The following is a 27083-nucleotide window of genomic DNA, read 5'->3' as shown; positions in this document are numbered from 1 at the left end:
ACCAAGTAGGTAATCTCCCCCTTCTGTTCAACAATTGTATGGGGTCCACTCCATTTATCTTGGAGGGCTGCTGGGGCCACAGGTTCCAACACCCACACCTTCTGCCCTGGCTGGTAAACAGTCAGCACAGACTTTTGGTCATGCCAGGCCTTTTGCAATTCCTGGCTAGCCTCAAGGTTTTTAGTTGCCGTTTTCATATTCTCAGCCATCCTGGGACAGAGACCAAGTACATAGTCCACTATGTCCTGTTTAGGGGGTTTGAGAGGTAACTCCCATCCTTCCTTCACCAGACACAAAGGACCCCTAACAGGATAGCCAAACAAAAGTTCGAAAGGGCTGTAACCAACCCCCTTTTGTGGCACCTCCCTGTAGGCAAACAAAAGGCAGGGCAAAAGCATGTTCCATCTGCGCCTTAGCTTTTCTGGGAGACCTTTGATCATGCCCTTTAAGGTTTTGTTGAACCTTTCAACTAAACCATTGCATTGTGGGTGATAGGGTGTGGTGAATTTGTAATTCACTCCACACTCCTTCCACATTGCAGTCAAGTAGCTAGACATGAAGTTTGCATCCCTGTTGGATACTACCTCCTTAGGAAAACCAACTCTTGAGAAAATACCCAAGAGGGCCCTTGCCACCACAGGCGCTGTAGTCTTCCTAAGGGGAATGGCTTCTGGGTACCTAGTGGCATGGTCCACCACCACCAGGATAAATCTGTGCCCAGATGCTGTTTGAGGATCTATGGGACCAACTATGTCAATCCCAACCCTCTCAAAGGGAACCCCCACTACAGGTGATGGTATCAGGGGGGCCTTTGTGGGTCCACCTGCCTTGCCACTGGCTTGACAGGTTACACAGGAGCGACACAACACCTCAGTGTCTTCAGATATGTGGGGCCAATGAAAGTGAGGAACAATTCTGTCCCAAGTCTTGTTTTGGCCCAGGTGTCCTGCTAGGGGAATATCATGGGCTAGTTTCAGTAGGAAGCCCCTAAACTTCAAAGGTATTACCAGCCTCCTGGAAGCACCAGGCTTGAAGTCTCTACTCTCTGAATATAGGAGTCCATCATCCCAATACATTTCATGGGTGCCACTAGCATTCCCAGCAGCTTGCTTTCTGAGGGTTTCAAGAGAGGGGCAGCTTTGCTGCTCCTGGCTCAGATCTGCCCTGGAAGGGCTCCCTTTCCCCAAGAACTCAACCTGGTCAGGTTCAAGCTCCTCTGGGACAGTTCCTTCTTTAGGTCCAAGATCATCTCCCTCGGGAGGCTGATCTGTATTCTGAGTCAGGGGGAAGGCACTGCCTTAACCATACTGTTCCTCCTCTAAGGAGGCACCTGGTCCATTCCTCCAGAATCCAGGACCTGTTTAGTTTTAGACATGTTGGCCTGTGACCTGGTCACAGCAAATACATGTGCAGGGATCCCTAGCATTTCTGCATGTGTCCTGAGCTCCACTTCAGCCCAAGCTGAAGTTTCTAGATCATTGCCAAGCAAGCATTCAACAGGGAGGTCTGCACTTACCACAACCTTTTTGAGGCCAGTTACCCCTCCCCAGGAAAAATTAACAACTGCCAAGGAATGGTCTGTCCTGACATTGCTAGCATTGGTCACTTGGTACATTTTACCAAGTATAATCTGCCCAGGATCCACAAGATCTTTTGTCACCATTGTGACACTTGCTCCCGTCTCCCTGAATGCCAAAGCCTCTTTTCCATTAATCAAAGGCTGCTGTCTGTATTTGCCCAAGTTACTGTGACCCACAAAGGAGGACATGTCCATGCCTCCATCACAGATCAGGACAGCCTGAGTTGGAACTCTGACTAGGCCAGAGTCCATCTCAGAACCCAGGGTTAACCCTACTACACCCTTATTCTGAGTACTACCACCACCAATTGTAGCTGCACTAGGGGGAACAGTTGCCTTAGGGGCAATGGTGGCTGGAGTTGAGTCATTGGACTTGGTGCAATCACTAGTCCAATGTGTTTTCTCTTTACATATCTTGCACCATGGTTTCTTTTGGCCTTTTCCTTTGTTAGATTGGAACTCCCCCCCGAAGAAGATTGTTGGGGACCTTGTGAAGACTTCTGGTCTTTACCCTTCTCCCCACCCTTGTCAGAGTTCTTAGAATCTTGCTTCTTTGGGTCACCACCTTGATTCTGAACCATCTGCCTCACCCTGGTTCTGACCCATTTGTCTGCCTTCTTTCCCAATTCTTGGGGAGAGGTCAGATCAGAGCCCACCAGGTACTGATGCAACAGCTGATTTTGACAATTATTAAGGATCTGCTCCCTCATATTTAAGTTGTACAATCCTTTGAAATCACACACCTTGATGTCAAGCAACCAGCCCTCCAGAGCTTTAGTAGCACAATCTACAAAGTCCACCCAGACTTGATTCTGTGCCTTTTGGGTATCCCTGAACTTTAACCTATATTGTTCAGTGGTTAGGCCAAACCCATCAATCACTGCACTCTTCAAGCTTTGTTAATCATTAGCATCCTCTTCTCTTACAGTAAGGAGCTTATCTCTGCCTTTGTCTGCAAAGGAGAGCCACACGATTGCTGCCCACTACTCCTGGGGGACCCTCTGTACTTTACAGGCCCTTTCCAGTGCAGTAATCCATTTGTGGATGTCATCCCCACTCTGGTAGGGAGGGACACTCTTGTTTAGGTTTCTATGGTCATGAGACCTCTCCTCAACAATAGGGAAGTTGCTGCCACCATGGGACTCTAGTCCCATATTTTTTCTAGCTCTATAAAGCTCTAGGGACTTCCTTTCTAGGGCTATCTGCTCTCTTCTGATCCTAAGCTGAGCTTCCTCATACTGGAGCAGTCTCTCCTTTCTCTCTTGAGAGGTTTCCTTCCTATGAGAGAAAACAGAGGTCCCTATGGAGGTGTCAGAATGGTTAGACTCCTGGGAAGGAGATCTGGACCTTCTAGGCACACTCCCAACTCTTCCTGGTGGAGTAAAGAGAGGGCCATCATGGCCATCTTCCTCATCTTCAGGAGGAGTTGTATTAACCAGGTTAGGATCAGTGTCATCCTCCTGGCCAGCTCCAGAGGTCAGGTCAGGGGTGTCTGTACCCCTGGGCCCTTCCTCATCAGCTGCGCAACCAACTCTACCTACCCCATCAGACCCTGAGGTCTTTCTGAGATCATCTAGGAGGAGTACCTCTATGAGGCGTTGGGTGTTTGCACTTTTGCCTGTCTTTAACTTCCTAGTACTACACAATGCTCTCAATTCCAAGAATGGGAGTGTGTCATACTTGGAGGCTAGAAGCCCATTGGCTTCTGGCAGGGACCCACTGGTTCCTGGCCTTGAAGACATTACTAGTGAGGTGTGGTATATGCACTACCTACTCTAGTGTGGCCTACTAAACTCTCTTGAGTTGTAGAAAGGGTGTGCTAAGCCCTTGACACACAATTCTAAGTTCAGTAGAACTTACTGTATTTTAAGCTTGTATTATATCTACCTTAGGTACCTTTTGTGGTTTTCAGTTAGTCAATCACTTGAGATTATCTGGTAAAACAATAGCAAGCTGGAATCCCACACGCTGCACACCAATGTGAGAAGTTGGCCTGGTATATTCTGTCCACTAGTTAAAGTGGGCACCCTGCACCAGTCCAAACAACCCCTTATTGATGATAGGTTAAAGACAACCTTTATTGAAAGCTATCCTAGTGATAGCTATGGAGAGCAGCCTTCAGGCTAAGTCTTGAAGGAATGTAAAGCAGCTTGTTTTACCAGTCTATAATCTCTTGAGTGGCTAAATGAAAGGAGACCACACCAGGTATATATATAAAATATATGTATTTATTCCTAAACACACCCCTCTAGTCTCTTAATGAGGCTAGAGGCAAAAGCACATAAGTTAAGTAAGTATAGTAGCACAATACACGTTAGGCCCTAAGGGCGGACCAAACCATATACTAAGAAAGTGCTACAAGAACCACAACTTAACTAGGCACACGGCCTAGAGCCTGTAGAATCGCTGGGACCCCAAGTAACCACCCAAAGTAGTGACACAGGGGACCCACGGGGGCCGTGTGCAGTGTGAGAACACAGCAGCGAGCTCACGTTAGCTTCTATGGGGAAAGTCACTGTTAGATTTTTAAAGTTAAAGGACACTTAGAAGTGGACTAGGACGAAACCCTCTTGGACTTAGACAGTTCTAGGGTCAACACCCACAGGAGCACCGGAGTACTCGAGTTACCTCACCCAAGGAAGCCGGATGCATAGGTGTCAAATGGTGTCGGGTCGCGTCGTCGTTTTCAATGGCAGCTTGCAGAGAAGTGCTGCTGCCGGGAAGATCCGAAGTGTCCGAGAAAATCCAAGCCTGAATCAGAGATGTGAAGAACCTGAAAGCAGAGGGGACAGAGTCGGGGTCACTTGCCAGTGACCAGGGGCACGATAGTCGAATGCCCACCGTTGTCGGGTGCTTCAGGTGAGATGAGGGGAAGCTTGACTCTTCAGCCACGAGGACCAGGAGGCATCGAGGACAACCAGGAGCTGGATTCGAGCTGTCCCACGAAGGATGTCGAGTGCTGCAGCGTCGGTGCCCGGATTGGACACAACAAGCTTTGGCAACAGCAACCCACGCAGGGCGGAGAAAGATGCTTCGATGCGGACCAGCAAGGTCCTGGGGACTCCCCAAGTGATGGAGGGTCAGGGCACATCTGGAGCAACCGGGGAAGTCCGATTGAAATAAGAGTTGCCTTCACAGGGACCCACCAGTCGACGGACCAAGGATTGCGAAGGTACCTCAAGCGGGAATGCAAAGAGCGGGCTCACGGAGCACTCAGGGAATGTAGGCCCACACACTTCAGTGCAAAAGGTGCTCGGGGTCTGAGCTACAAGTAACTCAATGCACAGCCTCGAGAGTCGTTGGGAAGCTGATGCACTTGCAAATGTGCACGGTGTCCAGGGTTTCCGGTTCCACGGTACACACGAGGGCTACGGGTCTCAGCTTTGCTGGGGACTCGGTTCGGTCTCTGTGAAGTCTCGAAATCCACCTCTGGCGTTGCAAAGTATTTGGCGTCTGGCGGGAGCTGCGGAGAATCAGACCAGACAGATGCGTCTTTGGGCAATTAAGAAAACAACAGCTGACCAAGGTCAAGCACCTCAATTCCAATAATGGCGTATATCAAAAGTCAAGTGCAACAACTCCCCGCATCCGCTGTTGGGAGATGCCAATCAATGAATCAGTCCAAACAAAAAATGGAAGGTGCACTCTAATGGAAGTCAAACAGGAAATACATTCTCTTGTCCCGTAATTTCTTTTGGTTAATGCTTCTATTGCCCTTTATAAATTGCACGTTACATGTTATTGTGTTTTTTGTATCTTTTGCAATTTGCGTGTTAAATTTAGAAACGGGTTTTCTTCCCGCTTGTATTTTTACTCACTTTTTTATTTTGTGAAACTGACTTCTGCAATTGGATTACAGCTTTCTGGTCATATTTCAAATTGCTTCTTTATAAGAACAATTCTGTCTCACTGCGGACACTTATTTTTGCAAACCTCATTTATCAGTAACGTGATTGTCGCTCATACGTGCAGATGTGTACTTCTATTTATAACGTACTATTTGTAACATTGGCCTTAAAATTAGGATATTTAGGTCATGTTATCGCTGTTGTTGTTAGCACTTGTGACCAGAAACCCTTGGTAGCGCACTTTATTTTATGCCTTTACATTTGGTGTGCTAATGAATAAGGTTTTATTAAGGACTAAATAGTTTTAGAACTTTCCAAACAAGTCCCATCGGTTATCCTTTTATACAAGAATTGTCTATGTTTGGGATATACGGGTTTTATCAATTGGCCTTATCTTCCTTTCAGAAAGCTGATAGCGGGATCTAATGGTTCTCTATCATTATTACCTGTGTGAAATTACTGCTCCTGCATTGGCGACTCATTTTGTACCGTACTCCCCCTTCTTTAAGGTGAGGTTTTTTGTTCTGATTCTCATTTGCTCTTATCTTTGCGCCTTGGCTTATGCACATCTTGTGTATGAAACTAGCGTGTTGTCTTTATTACATATTGATTTTTAGGTAATTATGTAACTTAATTGTTTCAGGGATCTTTTCAGGTATTATACACATCCGCCTTCTTTGACTATTAGGAACGCTTACTTGATACGAGTTGAATATTCTCTTTCACTGGTTCTTTCTTCAGGTGAGGCATATTATATTGGGTTCTTCTATGTTCCCAACCAGGAGTATTTGCTATTTTCATCTCACTAGTCTCTTAATGATGACCAATATTGATATTTTTCCCCTTTTTTAGTGTTAATAACAAATACTAGTGCGTTTTGATGATATATCTTGTTAGGTTGACCATTAACCAGAACCCATTTGTACTTGTTTGTTTAATTTTAAGAATCTTTTTTCTTGCTCTTGGTACTTTCGTTTTCCTACATATATTATTATTGTTGCCATGATAATTAGCAATATAAATTTCTTTAGGAATACTTGGATTGGTTGAATCGAATTATCCGTAGTAGTGTTTGCATACACTATAAGCACTGAACCTGAATCTTGATGCTCACTCTGAAAGTGTTTTTGATATTCTTAGTAAGGTGAGATGCTCTCCTCTACTATTTTAAATGTTTTTTGATTCTGTCTAAGAACTCAAGATTTATTCCAATATCTTTTTCAGATGACTTTAGTTCTTTTTCTCTTTTTTGAGATTGGTCACATCTCTATCTCTGGCTTTTCGTATGGGTTATGATCCTTTGGCTTGTTTGTCTCTTGCTCTGTTTCTGCTTTTTGTTTTTCCTTTTTCACTTATAGGTTATTTTTCGATGTGTAATTTAATTTTGGTATTTAGGCTGATTTGTATCCAAATTGCACTATGATGAAAGTGACATCTATTTTCTTCTTCATTCTTTCTTCTTCTGCTTCTCTCTCTTATTTCTATGATGCTCCTTTCCTTTCTATCTCTTATCTGTATTATCTCCTGAGCATCACTTTTTGATCAATAAACATGAATATATGTTCTTTTCTTGTGAACTTGAAATATACAGTTTTGTTCACTATTTATAGTATGTCATTATTGTCAATAAGTTTTATCTTGGTTCTGGGCTAGTCATTCTTTGGTATTTTTGTTTCTTTGATATATATGTGTTTATGAATTTTTGTTGTTTTCATTTTTTCTCTCTTATTGTGTTGTACTGTGGATTGGTTGTCTTTATTGTGCTTTTTAATGTATATATATGTATATTTATGTGCAAAAAATGTCTTTGTGATTGTTACAGCCCTGACGAAGTTCCCGTGGCACTAGGGAACGAAACGCGTTGGCTGTGTGCCGTTTTTAGTAAAACAACTGCGAATAAAAGAAGAATCGTTTTGGACTTCAAGTGTATTTCCTGTTTGACTTCCATTAGAGTGCACCTTCCATTTTTTGTTTGGACTGATGCGTCTTTGGGGCCTGCCAAGCTGGGGAGTAACTCCTTTACCACAAGGGAGATTCTTCAGTCATCTGGCGTTGAACAGATCGTCGAAGGTCCAGGATTCAGTTGCAGAGTTTCATCCAGGAATATCTAAAGTTCTGGTTACAGAGGTTCCTTCTTTATACCCAAAGAAGGGGTTGGACTAACTCAGGGGACCCACCTATGGGAGGGTTTGGAAAGAGGGGTGGCTACACCCATTTCCTTTGTCCAGTTTTGCACCAGAGCAGGGGCTGGTAGCCCCTGCAACCGGTTTGAGCTGGTCTATGCACAGGGACACCAAATGTGCCCCCAGTGCAGGACTTCAAAGCACTCCTGGAGTGCTCCCACCCAGCCCTAATCCACTAAGGCCTGTCTGGGAGGTGGTAACACCACCCTGTGACAGGAAACCTATTATTCAGGCCGCCCCTGCTGGAGTTTTGGTCAGCAGCAGGAGACCAGACTTGTGTCTGTGGCTGCAGCATCCATTTTGTGATGCCAGGGCTCTTTTAAGCTGGTACCGGGTATACCGGTGCTGTCATGTCTCTCCCTCTAGAAGGGTGGGATCATACTCCCACACCAGTTACTGGTGTGGGGGTATGATTCCAAGGTGTTTGACACCAAACACAACATGTTTCCATGCAGCCAGTCCAAAGTTAGCATTTACCGTTTGGTTATAATGCACTTAAGAGTATACGGTCAGGCTGCATCACAGACAACCCCGGAGAAGAGATTCCGGAAGCTGCAGAGGGGCTCTGCTCATGCATGGGTACCCTCTCACACAAAACCAAGCACCCTGCCTTCAGGATTGATCAGGCCTTCCATAGGGGTGACTGATAGGTTTATATATGCAGTGATAGGTGAGATATAGTGAACCTATATCTCTGTAAGGGGTACATGCACCACCTTACTCAGGCTGTAGTAGCTGAGCTGTGGTGTCATTTTGGAGGGCTTCCCAGGGGTGGTATAATACATGCTTCAGCCCCTGTTAGGCCTCTGGGGTACCTATGCCCTGGGTACATAGTATACCATATACTAGGGACTTATAAGGGCACCTCAGAATCCAATCTGTTGTTTACCTAAGGTACTAGGAAATTATTTAGAGAGGAAGCAGCTAGACTGGGGTCCTGAATAGCAGGGCCCCAGTCAGACTAAAGTCGAAAAACAGTGTTACATCAGCAAAAAGTGGGGGTAACCATAAGAAGCAGATCCTACTCTCCTACAATGGCGCTCACTGACAGAGGAAGGTCCGGTGAGGGCTCATCAGTGCTGCAGGCGGAAAGTTTAGGAGCAGATTCCTGCAAATAGCCGTACAGGTTGCGTCAACCTGCTTTAACAGAGCAAACAGGATGGGCTGCGGCGTCCTTATGGGACAATGTTGAGCCTAGACCTAACGCCAAATATGGGGAGCCAGCAGTGGCACGAGCAGTCAGGGCCCAGTTGGAAGGTGGAAGATGAGGTTACAGGTCATACAATGTTAGACTATGATGACGATGGTTTGGAAGAAGGAGAGACAGTAGACAATGATGCACCTTTAGGGGTGGAAGCATGGTTGTGGAAGCCAAGTATGAAGGGAGTGGTAGGAGGTCTCATAACCTTTCCCTGCCTAGTGCATTGCAGGGCATGACTGACAGCAGGTGGCATCTAACAGGCAGTAATTGAAGAGGAGTGGCGGTCAACTGGTGTGGCAGCAGGCTTTGTATCAAGCTCTGACCTTGACGCCAGGTAAGAGGGGAGGGGTGGTGGAAAATGCCCGTACTATACCTGCTCAACCCCTCCAAAACAGAATTCCTTCTCATTTCTCCTGCGAATCACATCCCTTTGGATGAACCACCTCACTGCCTTCAACTGCTCCCCCATCATCATTGACAAAATCTCTCGGAATCACCCTGGACAAGCATCTGAACTTGAAAAATCATATCAGCAATGTGTGCAAGGGAGCTAATCACCAGATGAGGATACTCAGGAACATCAAACCTTTCCTTCCTCAAGCTGATTTCAAGCAGGTAGTCCAAGCGCTTGTTTTGCCAAGACTAGATTATGGCAGTGCTATGCTCTGCGGCCTCCCCAAATATACCTTTACCTCACTAAGGGCTTCACTGAACGCTGCTGCCAGATTGGTTACGGGTACCAAAAGAAGTGCACACATATCTCCAGTCCTAAAATCCCTTAAGTGGTTGCCCTACGAAACACAAATTCAGCTAAGGATCGCCTACCTGGCTCACAAAGCCCTCCATTTCAAAACCCCCAGAAATCTAGAGCAAAAGCTAGAACTATCCGGAGGTGGCAGACCCTCAAGAAGTGCTAACTCTTTCCTCCTGAAACCTAAGATCTTTCGCAAAAAGAGAACATGCTACTGAGAATTCTCCGGCGCTGCCCAGAAGATCAGGAACTCTCTTCCACCAGAAGTATGCAGAATCCCCTCCAAAGTTGCTTTCAAATTGGAAGCTAAAAGATTCTTTATGAACAAGTTCTTACCTTAAATAACTTTGGATCATCTGCTCTACGTCTTTGGACTTACAAACTGATAACATGCACTGAGTGATACTTTTCTTTTAATCTATCATTTGCTCCCCGCTTATGTACCATTTATTGTTTTACTCTTTATTGACCCCATGTGTGTTGTAACTGTTTGGTTTGTTGTTCATATTTGATGCCAGTACTGCAACTTATTACCTTCCTTCCCTCCTATTGTAAAGCACTCTGATATCCTTCAGGATCATGTTTGCGCTATATTAAACTTTCTGAATAAATAAATAAATAAATGGTGTCAACAGGTGTGGATGCATGACTTGGGCAGGAGAGTGAAGGCGCACGACTGCAAAAAGGATGGCATGTGAAGGACGCATGGGTTGGCACAAATGTACTGATGCGCGGTGCTGAAGCAAAGGGTTGCCTATGAGGGGAGGTGGGAAGGAAAGAGGCGGTAGAGGTGAGCGGAAGTACAGGGAAGAGTGAGGTGGTTGCAGCAGGGCATCCCTGGGACAGGTGAGGATATAGGGACCAGCAATGGCAAGTTAGAAGGAAGACAGGGATTTAAGACGGAGGGAAAAGAAAGTACAGAGCTGAAAATAAAAAGCTTCCCTATATTGGTATGACAAAGCCTTTTGGGGGCTCATCTGATACTGTCTACAAAAGAGAAGGTATGGAAAGGGAAATATGTAGAAGTGTTTAAATTGGTGCACATGAGCTGCTGGCTAGGTAGGGGGGCTAAAAAGAGGAGGAATAGGAGTAAGATAAGAAGCTCACGGACCAATGAGAAATGAAAATGGGACAGTGGCATTCCTAATGTATTATAGTGTGTATTGTGAGAAGTTTCTGGAGGGAGCGTTGCTCTGTTTAATTACATGAATGTGATCTGGAAGGCACAAATAACATATGAAGGGTATGCCCGGATGCAGTACAATGACGAGTTTCGATCTCATATGGTGCTGGAATTGGAGTCAAAGTGGGGAAAGATTGTTTAATACTTGTGGCAGCAAACGATGAGGCCATCAAAATTTGGGAAAAACATATTTACGGCTAGAGGTTTGCCCATAGTGTACCAGCCCTTTCAGGGACCCCCACCCATGGTGGGATGGGAACAACAGCAAAAGGCCCAGGGGACACGACTGGGGCATGCTGGGATTTTAACAAGGTGCTTTGCATGAGGGAGTACTGTAAGTTCAGGCATGAGAGCTCAAAATGTGCTGGGAGACACACCCTCATACAATGTGGTGAGGCTGGTGGAGGCTCGCAAGGGACACAAGTGGGTCACTGGCAACAGCACGAGGGCCTGGGGTCCATGCAGCCCATTGCAGTCTGGTTACAGAGGGGGACCAAGGGTTACCGGGATTTAGGGGTGTAAGAGCTCATACGCCGGAGAGTCTGGAAAGGCTAGAGTACTGTATACAGTTCTATGATCAAGAGGATGATGCCAAGGTGTTGAGGGACGGGTTTTCCTGCTTTCGTTGGGTGACTGGGGTATGAAGGACCTTGAGTGAGAAGGTGTATGGATAACCTAAAATCAATACGGGACCATAAATAGGTGGTACATGACACTCTAAACTCTAGAATCTCGCCCCATAATTCTTTGCTGGGCCTTTGGTTGGCATTGTATTGTTGCCCATAACTTTCCTAGGAGTATGGGACCACCACCGGATCGTTCAGCATGATATGCTCTTTGTGTTCAAGGCATCTGCTTGCCCTCCCCCTAGGTTAAGGGTGACCCCAAAATGATCACCTCTCTCATTGCCTGGTATTTTTCAAAGTTCACTTTTGTGAATTGGTTATATGCTTTTTCGCATGTAAAGGTAAAGTTGTTTTATCAATGGGTTGTTGGTACAGTTGGTAACTCCACTATGTAGCGGAGTCGGAATTATTGAACGAATTCCTTGTTTTCAATGAAATGTGTAGTTACCAAATCTCAACAACCTCCTCTAGCGGAGCGGAGTTCATTGCCCATGGTTAATGTGAAGTACCATTATTATTGAGTGATTGGGGAATAAGTGACAGCGGCGCAGAGTCACGTTGAATGTATATGTGTTTGTTGTTGGTGTCTATAGTGGTCTAGCCCTGGCTGGCGCAGGTGTAAAATTAATTTCCGAGCAAGGTGAATGGGTTCCATGTCGGTATTTTTGGAGGTCCTCTCTGCTTGTGCCCAATTTGTTAAATAATGGAGCCATGCCTCCCGCGATGGAGGACTTTTTCAACCACCTGGTGACCTTTGGCGACAATCAGGCCCAAGTCTATGAAGCGGGATGATGCCTTGCACATTTTGGACTTACGGAATAGGCCTAGGATGCACACCTCCCAAGTGTTTACCACTGTCTGGGAGGTGAGTGGTGATCGCTCGCCAGTAGGTAGCCAGAGCAGTGCAGCTCCACAACATATGGATGAGGTCAGCATTCACCGACTGGCAACGAGGGCATTGGGCATCTGTGCCGTGAAAGTATTTATTTATGTTCTCTGGTGTGGGAAATGCCCTGTCTGTTATGTAGAGTTGAATGAGGCAGAACCTTGCATTCCTGGGTACATTGACCAGCCCTTGCAAGATACTTTCCCACTCCTTGTCAGTGCTGAGGCGCTGTAGGGTAGCGTCCCAATGACCTCTAATAAAGTCAGACGATGCGCTGTGTGCGCTAGCAAAGAGTCGCCGAACCATTTAATAAGACGCCGCCACGTGCCCATGGTGTTGACGTATTGGACGGAATAAAGTGTTGCAACTTCGTGCAATAAATCACCCCACCGCGCCCTCAGCTCCACAATCAGAGAAGCATGAAGCAGAAACTGTCCTTGTGGCAGCCCGTCGCCTGACACAAGTTCTATGAATGGCATCAGTTGCCCATCTTTGTAAAGATTGCCTAAAGTTTGTAGTCCTGCTTCTTCCCAGGCAGGGAGATCCACATTTGTGACGCAGTCCTGTCCTCTCAGCACGCCTAGGATAGGCAAGACAGGTGCATACAGGGTACAGTCACTAATGAAAACTAATGTATGTTTAAAGCACCTATGGGCTACAGCCAACATCAGCTACTCGGGGGTCTTGTCCCGGCTCCCAGGGTGGAATAAGACAGGCACGACCAAGCTTGACGATGTGTGGCCGTGATCTCTATGTGTTGCCTGCTTATCCATCTGGCCAGCCATTGGAGTTTTGCTGCCAGGTAATAGTGTTCTATGTGAGGCAGTGCTAAGCCTTCCCGGTCTACCGGTAAATACAGCTTAGACAGCGCTACCAGGCAGCTAGTGCCCTTCCAAATGAAGTCGTGCATCATGCGCTCAAAGGAGCGGAACACGGGGTGGTTTTAAAGTGGCAGGATTGAAAAGGTGTATAGGAGCCTGGCCAGCACCACCATTTTCAGTAGGGCAATGCGGCCCATGACCGTCAAGCAAAGGCTCCACCACAAGGACATCTGTGACCGTATGACGGACACTGTACGCGTGACATTGCCATCCAATAGGTCATCAGGTTGGTGGTAGATCCTGATTTTAAGATAGCAAAAGACGGCGGGATGCCATCAAACACTCTGACCAGTGGTGGTTAGCTCAGGGTTGGTAGCGGATGGATTACATTGGTACAAGCATGATTTTGCCCACTTGACTCTGAGGCTAGATAACGACGCAAATTCAGTGAGTGTTTCAACAATATCGTCTTGGGGTGCCCTGATGTATCTGACATAGAGTAGGAGGTTATCCACGTAGAGCGATACTGAATGCATTCTGTCACCGAGCAGTATCCCCCACCCTGCACCTGATACCACTCTCAATGGACACTGGGCTGACAAGTAGGGTTCTGTTTTCACTCTTGCCTTGGGTAAGGTGTATAAAAGTTTTACCAGTTGAAGGTAACAGTCACCTAGGCCGTATCTGGAGAGGACAGCAGATAAATAATCCCATTCTAAAGTATTGAAAGCTTTCTCTAAATCGAGAAGCATGCACCCTGAGTGTGGCCATTGTTGCGGTGAGTACCTGGCCACTCGAAAGAAGCGGCCAGATTTAGAGACATACTGCGAGATAGAATAAACCCATTTTGGTCGGTGCAGACCAATGTAGGGACCAGAGGGGCCAAGCGTTCTGGCAAAATTTTGCCCAGGATTTTGAAGTCAGTGTTAAGAAGCGCTATGGAGTGATATGAGCCCAATGGTTCTGGGTCTCTCTCTGGTTTTGGCAGGGAGTCTAAAAGGGATTCCTGTAGCGACTGCGGCAATCTAGACACCTCTTGCGACACCTCATAAAGGGCTAATAAATGGGGGGCCAGGTTTGTGGCATAAGCCTTGTAGTACAGACCAGCTTTCCCAGTGGCCAGTGCTCCAGTGGCCTCCTGCACTTCGAAGAGTGTGATCGGTTCGTCTAGCTCGGCTTGTTGCTGCAGTGTGATAGTGGGCAAAAGGAGTGGGAGAGAAACTCCTCCAGAGTGCACGGGTCTGCAGTGAGGGGACCATACAATGCTGTGTAGTACTCTACAAACTCAGCGCGGATTTCCTTTTGAAATAATTGGCCAATACTTGATCGCAGTGCAATGACTGGCCGGTGCGGTTATTCGTGTCTGAGTAGCCATGCCAGCAAGCAGCTGGCCCGGTCCGAGGAGTGAGTGCGGGCTGAGTGGGCGGTGTAGTTTGGGCATCGAGCAGCTCTCTAGCAGCTCCACATGCTTGTGCCTTGCTATGGATACGTTTTGGGCACCCGTGGGGTCAGATATCACAGAAGATTCCAAGCGTAGGAGCGATCGTTCAATTTGCCTCACTTCCTTTTCAACTGTTTACGGATGCCCCAGCTGAGGCCCAGACTTTGGCCACTAATTACCGCCTAATGAGCCTCCCATTCTGGCCCAGCCTCCATACCAGAGCCAGTGTTAATGTCAGAAAAAGTACGTATGGCATCCCGCCAGAGCCCCGCCGATGGGTGGATTTTACATAGCCGCCGGTTGGAGGCGCCATAAGCGTGTAGTCTTGCGAGCCACCAGCCACCTGATCTGGAGATGTGGGTTGTGGTCGGAATGTGTATGTCCCAGGTAATCTATGTGGTGGCATCCAGGAAGTAATGCCGCTGAGCCTACAAAGCGCTCAATGTGGACATGCAAGTTGTGCGATGAAGAATAAAAGGAGTATATTTTAGTCTAAGGGTGTTGTGCACCCCAGATATCTGTTAAGTGCCAGTGGTTGAGCCAGTCCCCTAGCGCCTGAGCATTAGACATTGCTGTTGTGCGTGAGAAAGGGGGCAAGGACCTGTCCAGGGAAGTGTCAAGTACTGCATTGAAAACCCCTCCTATAAGCCATGGAAGGGAACTCCAGTGCACGAGTAATGGGGAGAGGAGATGGCCTAATGGCTAGGGCGCTCGACCTTGGACCTGGGGAACTGGGTTCGAGTCTCTGTAATGAGGCTGAACTTCCTGTGATTCTGGGCAAATCACTTAATCTCCCCGTGCCTAACAAAAAATGAATGTGTGTCCTCATGTAACGTAACTGGTGCTATGTAAAGCGCTCTGATACCTGATTGGATTCGGGTCAAGTTTGCGCTATATAAAACTCAGCAAAAAAAAAATGCTCGACAGGGAGTGCCAGTATGCTGCCTGCCGGTGTTAGGGGCATATATCGTATGCCGCCCATCTCTATGGCCACGGAAGGAGACTATCGACCTGCCAGTGATTCCTCAACATAGAGGGGGGTACCTGACCTCGCCCATGTCAGCACCGCTCTGGCGTGTGATGAGTATCCAGTGGCGTATACCTGTCCACGCCACCTGAACCGTACGGTGAGCCTTTGGCAGTGTGAGGTGCATTTCCAGTAGCAATGCAACGTGCACTGACTGACGTTGGAAGTAAGTGTATGTTACATAGTCAGCCGCGGTCGGTAGTAGGAGTAGCTGCAGGGCGGTGACGTGGGGAAGGGGAGGTGCAGTGTGGGGGGTAGTAAACTATGGAATACGGAGGTTTACAGGTAAATTAACATATAAATTAATAAAACGAATTTCGTTGCGTGCACTGCATCGCAAGTGACGCGAGGGGGTGCGCATACCCCTCACGTTCCAAAAGACTATGTTAATGGACAACATGGGTGACAGGGGCGCACATGGGTGTGTGCGTGGCCTGCATTGGGAAAGGACTGAAGTGGCAGACTGGGGAGCTGGCCAGGGACTGCACCAATTTAAGTTTGTATCGCTTGAGCGTGGGCAATCTCGTGCTGCAGGTTTTAGAACAAGTGTTGGAAATAGGAGGAGAGGGGAAGGGAGAATGATCGGGGGGAAATGGGGAAGCAAAACATGGGTTAACTGTATTAGAGCAGAGTGACAACATACATCCACCCAAACGGTGGGGTAAACGTCCCACTACAACAAGGGGCCGATTCTGCCGGAGGGGTTTGGCGATGTAGCGCGTTGAAGGTGTTGGGGCGCTCTATCGGTGCTTGTGCTGTAGCCCCCCATGTGACGTTGTGCTGCGCTCACAATATTGCATGTCGGTGGGGAAGTGGAGCGGAGCAGTGATTTTTGGGTGCCCATAAAGCACCATGGTAAGTGGAAATCTGGGACCGGTAGGCAGTTCGCAGTGAGGCATGAATGGTGTGCTGTGCGCCGGGTCGAGGCATGTGTTCACCGGCCGTGTGAGATGCATGTGTTGACCGGCCGTATGAGATGCATGTGTTCACCGGCCGTGTGAGATGCATGTGTTGACCGGCCGTGTGAGATGCATGTGTTCACCGGCCGTGTGAGGCGTGACCTTGGGAGCAGCCCAGTGTTCTCTCTGACCGGCCAAAGTCCCAGGGAACTGTCATCACTGGGAAAGGGGTCAGGAGAGGCAAGCCCGCAGCTATTGATACGGATCGTCGGGAGGTCATTAGGGAAAGGAGGAATATTTGTAGGGATTCAGATTTAGGTAGGATCGAGCAGGCCGATTTGAAGTATGACAATATTGCATTTTTTCACGGGGCGGAGTCCTTCTTCCCTGGTGCAGCATGGATCAGTATCTGTTACAGTTGTATGATGAAATGTTGGCAAGACAATGAGAATATTTCAATTGGTGGGGTTTGTGTGGGGGGGCAGAAAAAGTCAGATGGTTAAGGGCTTTTTCTGGCTGAGAAGTTTGCATGAGTTTAGATAATTTTATTGTTGTTGCCATCAGCGAACCAGGCAGACAGTGAGGGTGTGAACAAGCTGATAGTTGGACGAGGCTGGAAGTGAAAGATTACATTATAGGAAGTTAGTTTACTTACAGGTTAATAGATGCAGTGAGAAACAGTAGGGAGGTTAAAGGTCACAATTGCAGAAGTTAAGATATGGTAGGATGTAGATGTTACAGGTTTAGGTTAAGTGGAAGGGCATTTACGGGTGTGGTAGGATGACTTGTAGGTGACATTTTTGTATAGAGAAGCTTTAGTTTTGTGCGACAGAATTAGTGGGAAAATGTGTGATGTGCACCTGTTTCAATAAAAACGGCATTTTTCACTCAGAATCATGTGTCCGTGGTCTGTGCTATACCACCTTCACCTAATATCTTCTCAGCCTCAAATTTGAGTACACAAATTTGTTTTCATTGCAATCATCTTTTCACGAGCGAAGAGGAAATCAAAAGAACCTCCAGCCTTTGAACTAAGGCATGTGATAAATATACTAGGATTTGGACCGTGAGCATTTCTATCAAAAGTATAAGAACATTTTTCAATTATATAATGATTTTTTGGAGTAAAAAATTAACTGATACAGATTTATATGTTTATGTGGGATTTTTTTCAATTAATTAATATCCAAAATTGGGAATATTTTTGTTCACCAATTGATATATAAGATAATCAGAGTCACTGGAATTATGTGGCAGGGGAGGGCCAAATTAATACGGCAGAGTTGAGTAAATTATTTGGCAAGAAAAAGCAAATTATGTGGCGCAATGCTGCACTTTTTGTAATAGTATTACTTCATGATTTTTTCATTTTTTACTTCCTAATCACTGTGTGGGCATTGGTTGCTCCTCATTAGTACCAATTTAATATGCAAATACAGCAATAAGCAACAGAAAGGTGACCTGTCAACTTTTGCAAAGGGCCTTCCACTGTGCGGCAACATGTGTCACTGCGATTTTAGTAACTTTTGAACCGTTTGAGCTACAAGAAAAAATATTTTTTGTAAAAATCTGCAGATTATCATAAACATTTTTTTTTCAACCCTTTCGCTGCGGCGGGAATTCCGCCGCAGCGCTGGGGGGTGCGGGGGCAGCGCGGTGGCGCTGTGCTCATGACGGAGCCACTCCGTCATGAGCCACGGTTGAGCTGTGCTCATGACGGAGCGGTTCCGTCATGACTCCGCCCAGTTGCGTTGTCCCCCCGCACAGGCGGGGAAACAGCGCCGCGTGGGCGGAGCGGCCGCCAACGGTCGTGGCATGACGGAACCGCTCCGTCATGAGCACACGGCAACCGTGGCTCATGACGGAGCGGTTCCGTCATGAGCGGGGAAGGGGTTAAGTAACATGTTTTCTTCCTTTCAAAAAATGCCTTTATTTGCCATGATTTGTTTATTTGCATTAATTGATGCATGCATTAGGTGGTAACTATTATTTTGCCACAATTTGCATTTTGCTTTCCTCTTTAATGTAAATACAATCCAGGTTTTAGAACTCTTTGTTATATTTAGCCCTTTGATGTTTGTGAATGAATCTATTAGTTTAGGGCAATCCAAGATGTCATTGTCCCATATCGTTCCCAGATTATAGTGTGGTGCCCCCTCACTCGTCCTTAATTGATATGTGCTGTTACTCTTACTTAAAGCAAAGCATGATGTCACTCTCTCTCAGTGTGATATGTGATGACCATCTTCAAAGGAGTATTTTGTGCTGTCAGTCTCTTCTTAAACAATATAAAATGTAAGTATTGCTTACAGTAGGGTGTTATGTCTCTCCCTAATCCCAAATTATGTCACTCCTTCTCAGATCAGTGTGTTATAACATATGTTCATTATATGCTGTCACTCTTCCTTAGCACATGTGATGCCATCCTCCCACAGACCCGAGTCTGATGTCACCCTTGCTCTCCTTCCTTTCCCTAGGGAAGGATCTCTCCATCGAGTTCCAAGAAGTGTGTGAGTTTTACTTCGGCAGGATAGGCCGCTGGCTGTGTCTCTTCTTCTCCATGCTGGTCGTTGGTGGAGCCCTGGTTATTTACTGGGTCCTCATGGCCAACTTCCTCTACAACACCGGGGAGTTCATCTATGGTAAGAAAACCACCACTGTGACATGTAATATACAGGATACACACACCAACGGAACCAGCCAGGGAGAGGGGGCTGGGGGCGAGGGCTCACAAGAGTATATAGCACTGTCTCACTATGACGTGAGATAGATTTATGGGTTCCTTCCTCAGTCTCAAAAGACTCTGATATCAGAAGTGTGGGTCTCATTATGAGGCCCTTACACCACCATTGCGTCACTTTTTGTGACGCTGTAGCGGCATAAAAAATGCTCCACACTGCGCCATATTTACAAAGTAATGCTTCCAGGTAAATGCGTCACTTTGTAAACCCCTGCGCTACATTATACCTGTAACAGGTATAATGTATGCAGGATGGACGTTCCGACGCAGAAAAGGAATGGATGACGTTACAACGCAATCATTTACAGCGCATGTCTTTACAATGCAGTTTTTACATCACAACATCCTTTACAATGCATATTTTTACAACGCATGCCATCACATGCGACAGGTCAGGCAGAACTGACTCTGCCAGAACTTTTAAACTTTTAAAATTGTTGCACTGTTCACCTGTGTATTTTGTGCCCTCCTGGTACATAGCGGCTTGTGCCGATTCACGGACGGCACAATATTCCACATTTATAAAGCGCAAACAATCACCCGTAAGGGTCTCTAGGCGCTGGGGGCCGTAAGGAAGATTAAGCAAGCTATTGCCCAGAGTCACATGGTGCTGGGCTAATCTGCAGCCGGTGCCGGGGATCAAACCGTGATCCCCTGATTCGGGCACTGGCCGCACCATCTTTGTTTTTAAACCCACTTCCCCCTGACGCCAGGTCAGCGCTCCACTCACGCTGCTGCTGTCCCGCCCACTTCCTGCCTTAAAAGGAAGTGCATCGAGCGGACGCGCGCAGCTGCGTGCCAAAGGCGCGCCAATGGCAAGCCCGTCTGCGCCCGTCCATGCCTGACCGCCGCCAGACATCAGACACCCTGCCCATTTTACCCACGAAGTCCTCCCCACTAGCCTTAGATGGCTATTCTTCAATACACTAGTCAGGAACTCCGCTCCTTAAACAGAGAACTCCACAGCCAGCCAGGCAATACCCCCACTCCACTTATCACGGATCATACAGCACATGAGCTCCCTCGACTCAGTAGACAACGCGAAATAACCCACTGCAGTTCCAATTTATTCCAAAGAAAATCCATAACTTCGAAGTCTAAACACCTGATTTGCTTATACTGTAACGCACGCTCCCTCCCTAAACACGCATTAGAAATCTGGTCCTTACTGGATTCAGAAAAACCTGATTTATTCTTTATTGCAGAAACATGGCTCCAAGACTCGTCACTACCAGACATCGCTGTAGCCCTCCCCCCTGACTACCAGCTGACTAGACTAGATAGGAAAGACAGAAGAGGCGGGGGAGTAGCAATTGCTTTCAGGGCAAACACTAAAATACATACTATAGAATCCCATCAAGCAGAATGGGGCGAAATCTGTATCTTTACAATAGAGCACACTAGCAAAGAGTCCTGGAAAGGCGCTCTCCTCTATAGGCCCCCTGGAAACAAATCAAAGTTCACCAACAAACTAAGTGAGACGATCGCACCACATGTTCTGGCCGCGGGCAACTTTCTCCTACTAGGAGATTGTAACTATCACGCGGAAATACTATCGGAAGCCCATACAAACGACCTTATCACCAGCCTAAACGCATTGGGCCTAAAACAACTGGTGATAGGTCCTACACATACCGCTGGTCACTCCTTAGATCTTTTATTCACAAATTCGCCCAGCATAGTGATCGACCAGTTACTTCCAGTTCTATGGTCGGATCACCATGTGATTAGGTTTCTCATACATGGGAAACTGACTCAACCCCAATCCAGCAAAGAACATAAACTGAGTAGACCTTGGAACAAGATAAACTTAGAGGACCTCATTTATAAAAAGTGACGCATCGCTGCGAGAAAACAGCGATGCAACACTTTTCATTGCGACCTCCTTGCGACACCAATGATGCGTCATATTTAAAGTATGACGCATCATGTCGCAAGGAGTTACAGATACGTCAGTATCTGTAGGCGCAAAAATGACGCTTTGCTTGAGTTTGTCACAAAAGTGCAGCAACTCCAGCAATGGGTCATTACACATGGGCAAGTCCCATGTTAAATGTACTTGCGTTAGTCTTACGCCTGCCATGAGGCAGAGGTAAGATATTGACGCATTTGCGTCCTAGAAGTGGGGCCGTGAAATCTTATAGATTCCACTGCGTCACTTCTACGGCCCTTTTTTGCGTCGGAACGCCCCCCTGCATACATTATACCTGGCGCAAGTATAATGTGACGCAGGGGTTTACAAAGTGACGCATCTACCTAGATGTGTCACTTTGTAAATATGGCGCAACAAGGCATTGGTGCGTTATAAAAAGTTACGCACCAGCGATGCAAAAGTGACGCAAGGGCTCATAAATAAGCCCCAGAATCTTTTTCCACTCACTTTATTCCCCTCTCCCCTACGGAGATAACCCAGTCAAAGAAGGCAGCTATAGATCTGGAACTTGCAATCAATACGAACCTAGGCACAATCGCCCCAGGAAGCCAACTAGATGCCCAAATAAACTCTCCCCCTGGTACACCCCAGACCTAAAAATTGTCAAACACGCCGTCAGGAAAGCTGAACGCTAATGGCATCACTCAAAAAACATAACAGACAGACAGCACTACAAAACAATGCATCGGCTCTATATGGACCATATTGCCACAGCCAAAAAGTTTACTTGGGAAATAGAATAAACCTGGCTTCAATTTCACACAAAGAGCTGTACAAAATAGTAAAGGAATTCACCAATCCCCCTTCATGCCAGCAACCACTCACTGCGACCCAAGAGTGGGTCGATTCCCTCTCATCCTTTTCGTACACAAGATAAACGACATTCATAAACTGTTTCCCCAACCAAACAACACACCACCCAAACAGACAGCCAATAAGTCTCTTCCCTTGCACACAACTGCCCTCAATGAATTCCACACTATCACTGAGGAAGAAGTGGCCCTCTCTTTAACCAAGATTAAATCTGGATCACCAACTGATCCGGCCTCCTCTCAGACTCTATCCAAAATTGCACCCGCCCTCCGCCCTAATCAAAATTTTCAATCTCTCACTATCATAATCCACCGTACCCTCACACTGGAAAGAGGCCATAATCGACCAATCCTAAAAAAGCCGACAGCCGACCCCAAACAACTTGCTAACTAATGACCCATCTCTCTCCTGCCCCTATTTAGCAAAGTCATGGAATCGCTGGTCAACAATCAACTATATACACATCTAGAAAACAACAACCTGTTGGACCCATCCCAATCAGGGTTTTGGGCCTTTCATAGCATTGAAACGGCTTCACTCGAGATAGTTGACAACATCTGACTATCTCTTGACACAAGACAATCTGCCATCCTGATTTTACTTGACCTGTCGGCTGCCTTCGACACCATCTCACATGGCATCCTCTTGGAACGCCTGTTGGAGTTTGGTGTCGAGGGCCCAGCGTTAAACTGGATCAAGAGCTACCTGACAGATCGGTCCTCCAAGGTCCAAATTGAAAACTTTTCATCTAAAGCCAGAAAATTGATAAGGGAGTCCCCCAGGGATCCATATTAAGCCCCACACTTTTCAACCTATATGTGTCCCCATTGGCAAAAATAATCAAAGCACATGGGTTCAAAACAGTGTCATACGCTGATGACACACAGTTGCTAATCACCCTTGGACCAGATCCCACTGACACTAAAATTAGGTTCAAACAGTGCATGATGACCATAAATGATTGGATGACAAACAACCACATATTACTCAATGCAAGCAAAACTGAAATCATGCTCTTCGGTGATGCACAGAAACTGTGGACAGATGACTGGTGGCCGCCTGCCTTGGGACCCTGCCCCGCACCTAAGTCAGTAGCACGAAATCTGGGTATAATAATAGACAATAAACTCTCCATGGCGGACCACAATATTAATGTAGTACGTACCAGCTACGGTATAATGCGTAATCTCAAGAAAATCTTCAAATGGGTTCCTCTATCCTCGCGCATGCCCCTAGTACAGGGACTAATCATTAGCTGTCTTGACTACGAAATGCACTACTTACCTCCATAAATGAAGAGTATCTGACAAAACTTCAGGTCTTGCAGAACACTGCGGCCAGGCTAGTCCTAAACCTCCCTCCCCGCACTCCCTCCGCGCCCAGTTTGAAGACCCTACACTGGCTCCCCATCAAAAAGAGGATCAAATTCAAACTATGCTGTCTAGTCCATAAGACCCTTAATGGTAAAGGGCCAAAATATCTAGCTAATAAACTGATAAAATATCAACCAGTCAGAACCCTCCGCTCTACCAGTAAACAGCTCCTAACAGTACCAAAAGTTTGTACAGTAAGGAATGGGGGTAGATCTTTCTCCAAAATTGCCCCTGAAACATGGAACACCGTGCCTCTATATCTCCGATTGGCACCTGATCATAAGAGGTTCCGTAAAACCCTTAAAACCTGGCTTTTCTAGCTCTGCCGAATTCTGGTTTCTCGGAGTATCTGCTGGCGCTATGAGACCTATGGGTGACATACGCGTCTAACAAATACCAAATACATACATACATACACAACGCATTTTTAGGAACTATATTTACAATGCATTCCATTACAACGCATACTATTACAACGCATACCATTACAATGCATATTACGTTTAGGGCCACAGTAGGGTAAGTGTTGGATAGTGTAGGGGTAAAAAATTACTGTTCCCACTCCAGTGTGTGCAACAGTAGGGTAAGTGTTGGATAGTGTAGGGGTAAAAATTACTATTCCCACTCCAGTGAGTGCAACAGCAGGGTAAGTGTTGGATAATGTAGGGGTATAAATTACTATTCCCACTCCAGTGAGTGCAACAGTTAGGTAAGTGTTGGATGGTGTAGGGGTAAAAATTACTATTCCCCTTTACTTACCTCATAATGCGTTGAAATGGCATGCGTTGTAGTGACATGCGGTGTGTAATGACATGCGTTGTAGTGACATGCAATGTAATGGCTGCATTGTAATGGCCTGCGATGTAAAGGATGTTGCGTTGTAATGACTGCGTTGTAAACGTAGTGCGTTGTAATGACTGCATTGTAAAGGTTGTTTCCCGCAGAAAAGCCTTGTAGAAGTGGCGCTATGAAATTTATGAGATTTCACTGTGTCACTTCTACGGCGTCACTGCGTCAAATCCTTACGCCTGCTTGAAGCAGGCGGAAGGGGTGACGCAGGCCTTTTCACATGATCCTTGCCCAATGTGAAATGACACATTGCTGGAGATGTCTGTTTCGTGGCACACTCCAGCAAAGCGCCTTTTTTGAGCTGACAGATACGTCAGGATTCCTGAATAAGCAGGAGGAAAGAAAAATGCTAGATGGGTAAATAGAAGAGGGGAAGATGGAAGGAATATTGAATGGAAGGAAAGTTGAAAGGATATATGGATGAGTGGGTGTATAGCTAACTGGTTAGATGAATAAGTAAGTAGAAGGCTGAATGAATGAATAGGCTGATCAAAGGATGGCAGAGTAAAAGGATGATGGATGGATGAGTGAGTGAATGGATGGGTGGAAGGACAGGTGAAATGATGGCAGAGTAAAAGGATGGAAGGAAAGGTAGATGGACAGGTAAAATGATAGAATGGATAAGTGGGTAAATAGAAACATGAATAGATGGCAGAGTGGATGGACAAATACATGGATGAATCGGAGGATGGCAAAGTGGATGAATGCAAGATGAGTGGATGGCAGAATAAATGGATGGACGGCAGAATGGGTGGATGGATGGATGGCAGAGGGGATAGATGGATGGATGGTTGGCAGAGTGGATGGATAAGTGGATGGATGGTAGGGTGGATAGATCTGAGGAAGGATGTCAGAGTGAATGGATGGATGGATGCAGTGTGTCGTGAACCTCCCTCTTCAGCAGATTTAGCAGGGGTGGGGGTTCTTTATGGGCCTCTTCTGTCCTCAACTCGGAAGACAAAAGCTGATCAATACTGCTTTAAAAAAACACAGAGTCTATAAAAGAATAAGCAGGAGCAAGGAAGAGCGAAAGATGGGTAAATAGGAGGGAAAAAGATGGAAGGGATATTCATTGGAAGGAAGGGGGAAACGGTGTATGGATGAGTGGGTGAATGAGTGAGTGGCTGATAACCCCCACAGCAGCAGTCCCAGCAACGGCATCGCAATCTCTTCCGTGCAACACAGCCCAGTTGGCGATCTAGTAGCAGGGAAGCTATGTCCCACTGGTTTGGTGGTGAAGGCACGAAGCGGGCTGGCTGGCAGTCCACTGATTACTGGAGAGCGGCAGAGAGAGCACACAGTGCAGGACTGTCTGACTGTCTCGGTCCCCACCTAAAGCAGGAACCTTGCAGGAGCACCGCGGACCCTGGGACGCAGCTCAAAACTGAGGGGTCACCATGTTATGGAGGGCCATGTCGTGCACCATCACACCCATGACTTAAGCAAAGCGACCTGGCTGTGGACTACCTGGGGTCTGTGGAGAGCAGAGCGGACTAGGCATGCCCTAATATTTCTGTTCTGGGCACTGGAGGTCTGTTGGGAGACCTCTTAGGGGTAAATACTAAGGGTGAGCATAGTTGGCAGACTACCACTAAATGGAATTCTGTGGGATTGACAAAAACTCTACGCTCCGTTCCGTCTCATCCCAATTAATAAAACCTCACATACCCTTGATAAAATAAGAAATAAATCTATCTTCACATGCAAAAATGCATATAGACATCTCACAAAAGTTAAAATGAAGATACAGCAAGCAGTGAGAGAGGTGATGATTTTTGTGACCTTCCTAACCTTGGAAGAGAACCAAGCAGATGCCTTGAACACAAAAAGCACATCATGCTGAACTATTCGGTGGTGGTCCCATCCTCCAAGGACCACCCCAAACACAGTTATGGGCAAAAACACAATCTCAACCAAAGGACCTGCAAAGCATTATGGGACGAGATTCTAGAGGGCAGTGAATAACATCTCTCGCAGATTATAGGGCAATCAGCTCGAAATAGTGCACAGGGTGACTGGGAAGGGATCCTGAAAGTTGAATGGTGTAGCTGCGAAATACCACGAAATACCACATCAGCTTTTGTAGTGAAGACAGGGTTCTGCCTGCACACATTGCTATGTTAGCATAAGCGTTTTTTGGTTTAATTCCTTTATTACACACTGCGAAAAAGGCAAGTTCACAGTACCGATCAGTGCATTTTAAAGCCAAAAGCAACATAAAAGGAAAAAGGAACAAATACATTCCCACCCACCTCCCTAACAGACAGAAAAGAAAGTAGAAGGAATACCGGAAAAGAGCCACCCCCCACCCCTACCCGGTCCATATTAACAAAGTAGGGCCGTGTCAGGCAAATCAGTAGTCCTGCAGGTGAGCCTGCCTATGCAGGGATGTCTTGCGACGTGAGGCGTAGCAGGAAAAGGTATATCGGGCAATAAAGCTCATGAAATTCTTGCACGAGCAGTGAGAGGAAGGGCTGCCACAAGTCGCTGAAGGAGGAACCTTTCACAGGGAAATTTTTTCCATACCTAGCACGTGCCAAAGTCGTTGGTACCAGCTGGAGTGTGCGGGGATTAATATGGTCTGTACTGCTGTGCCCAGTGCTATAGCTATCTGCTTCCCTCGTCTAGATTTCAGTGGGCGGGTTAGGCACCCCGAAGAGGACATAGGCAGGGAACCTAGGGATTTCAGTGTTGAGGTGCTTGTCCACGTCGTCGAGAATGTGCTTCCAGTAGTCCTGCAGATGTTCGCAGTCCCATAATAGATGGGGCAGTGTGCCTCTCTTCCCACAACCCCGCCAGCAGTCTGGGCTTTGCGTCGGGTCAGTTCAGTGGAGCCTCATCGGAGTATAATACCAGTGATACACCAACTTGGTGAGGGTTTTAGTGAGGCCTAATGTGTGTTGCGTTATGGCAAGCACCCTCCCATTCTG

General features: G+C 46.6%; 1 protein-coding gene across 3 annotated transcripts in view; it reads left to right on the top strand.

Moving 5' to 3' along the window:
* LOC146835264 (neutral amino acid transporter 9-like) overlaps positions 1-27083 on the top strand; it is a 519311-nt gene that overhangs the window by 66361 nt on the left and 425867 nt on the right. For all 3 annotated transcript variants that reach the window (XM_085602846.1, XM_085602845.1, XM_085602847.1), the window contains one exon: positions 18923-19087. In XM_085602846.1, the coding sequence (XP_085458972.1) occupies positions 18923-19087 (165 nt within the window). The remainder of the gene's footprint in view (positions 1-18922; positions 19088-27083) is intronic.

The sequence above is a fragment of the Triturus cristatus genome, chromosome 4_2 (assembly GCF_964204655.1).
Source record: "Triturus cristatus chromosome 4_2, aTriCri1.1, whole genome shotgun sequence".
NCBI classification, from domain to species: Eukaryota; Metazoa; Chordata; class Amphibia; order Caudata; family Salamandridae; genus Triturus; species Triturus cristatus.
The sequence above is the reverse complement of the archived record's forward strand: the minus strand, read 5'-3'. Positions and strand labels throughout refer to the sequence as shown.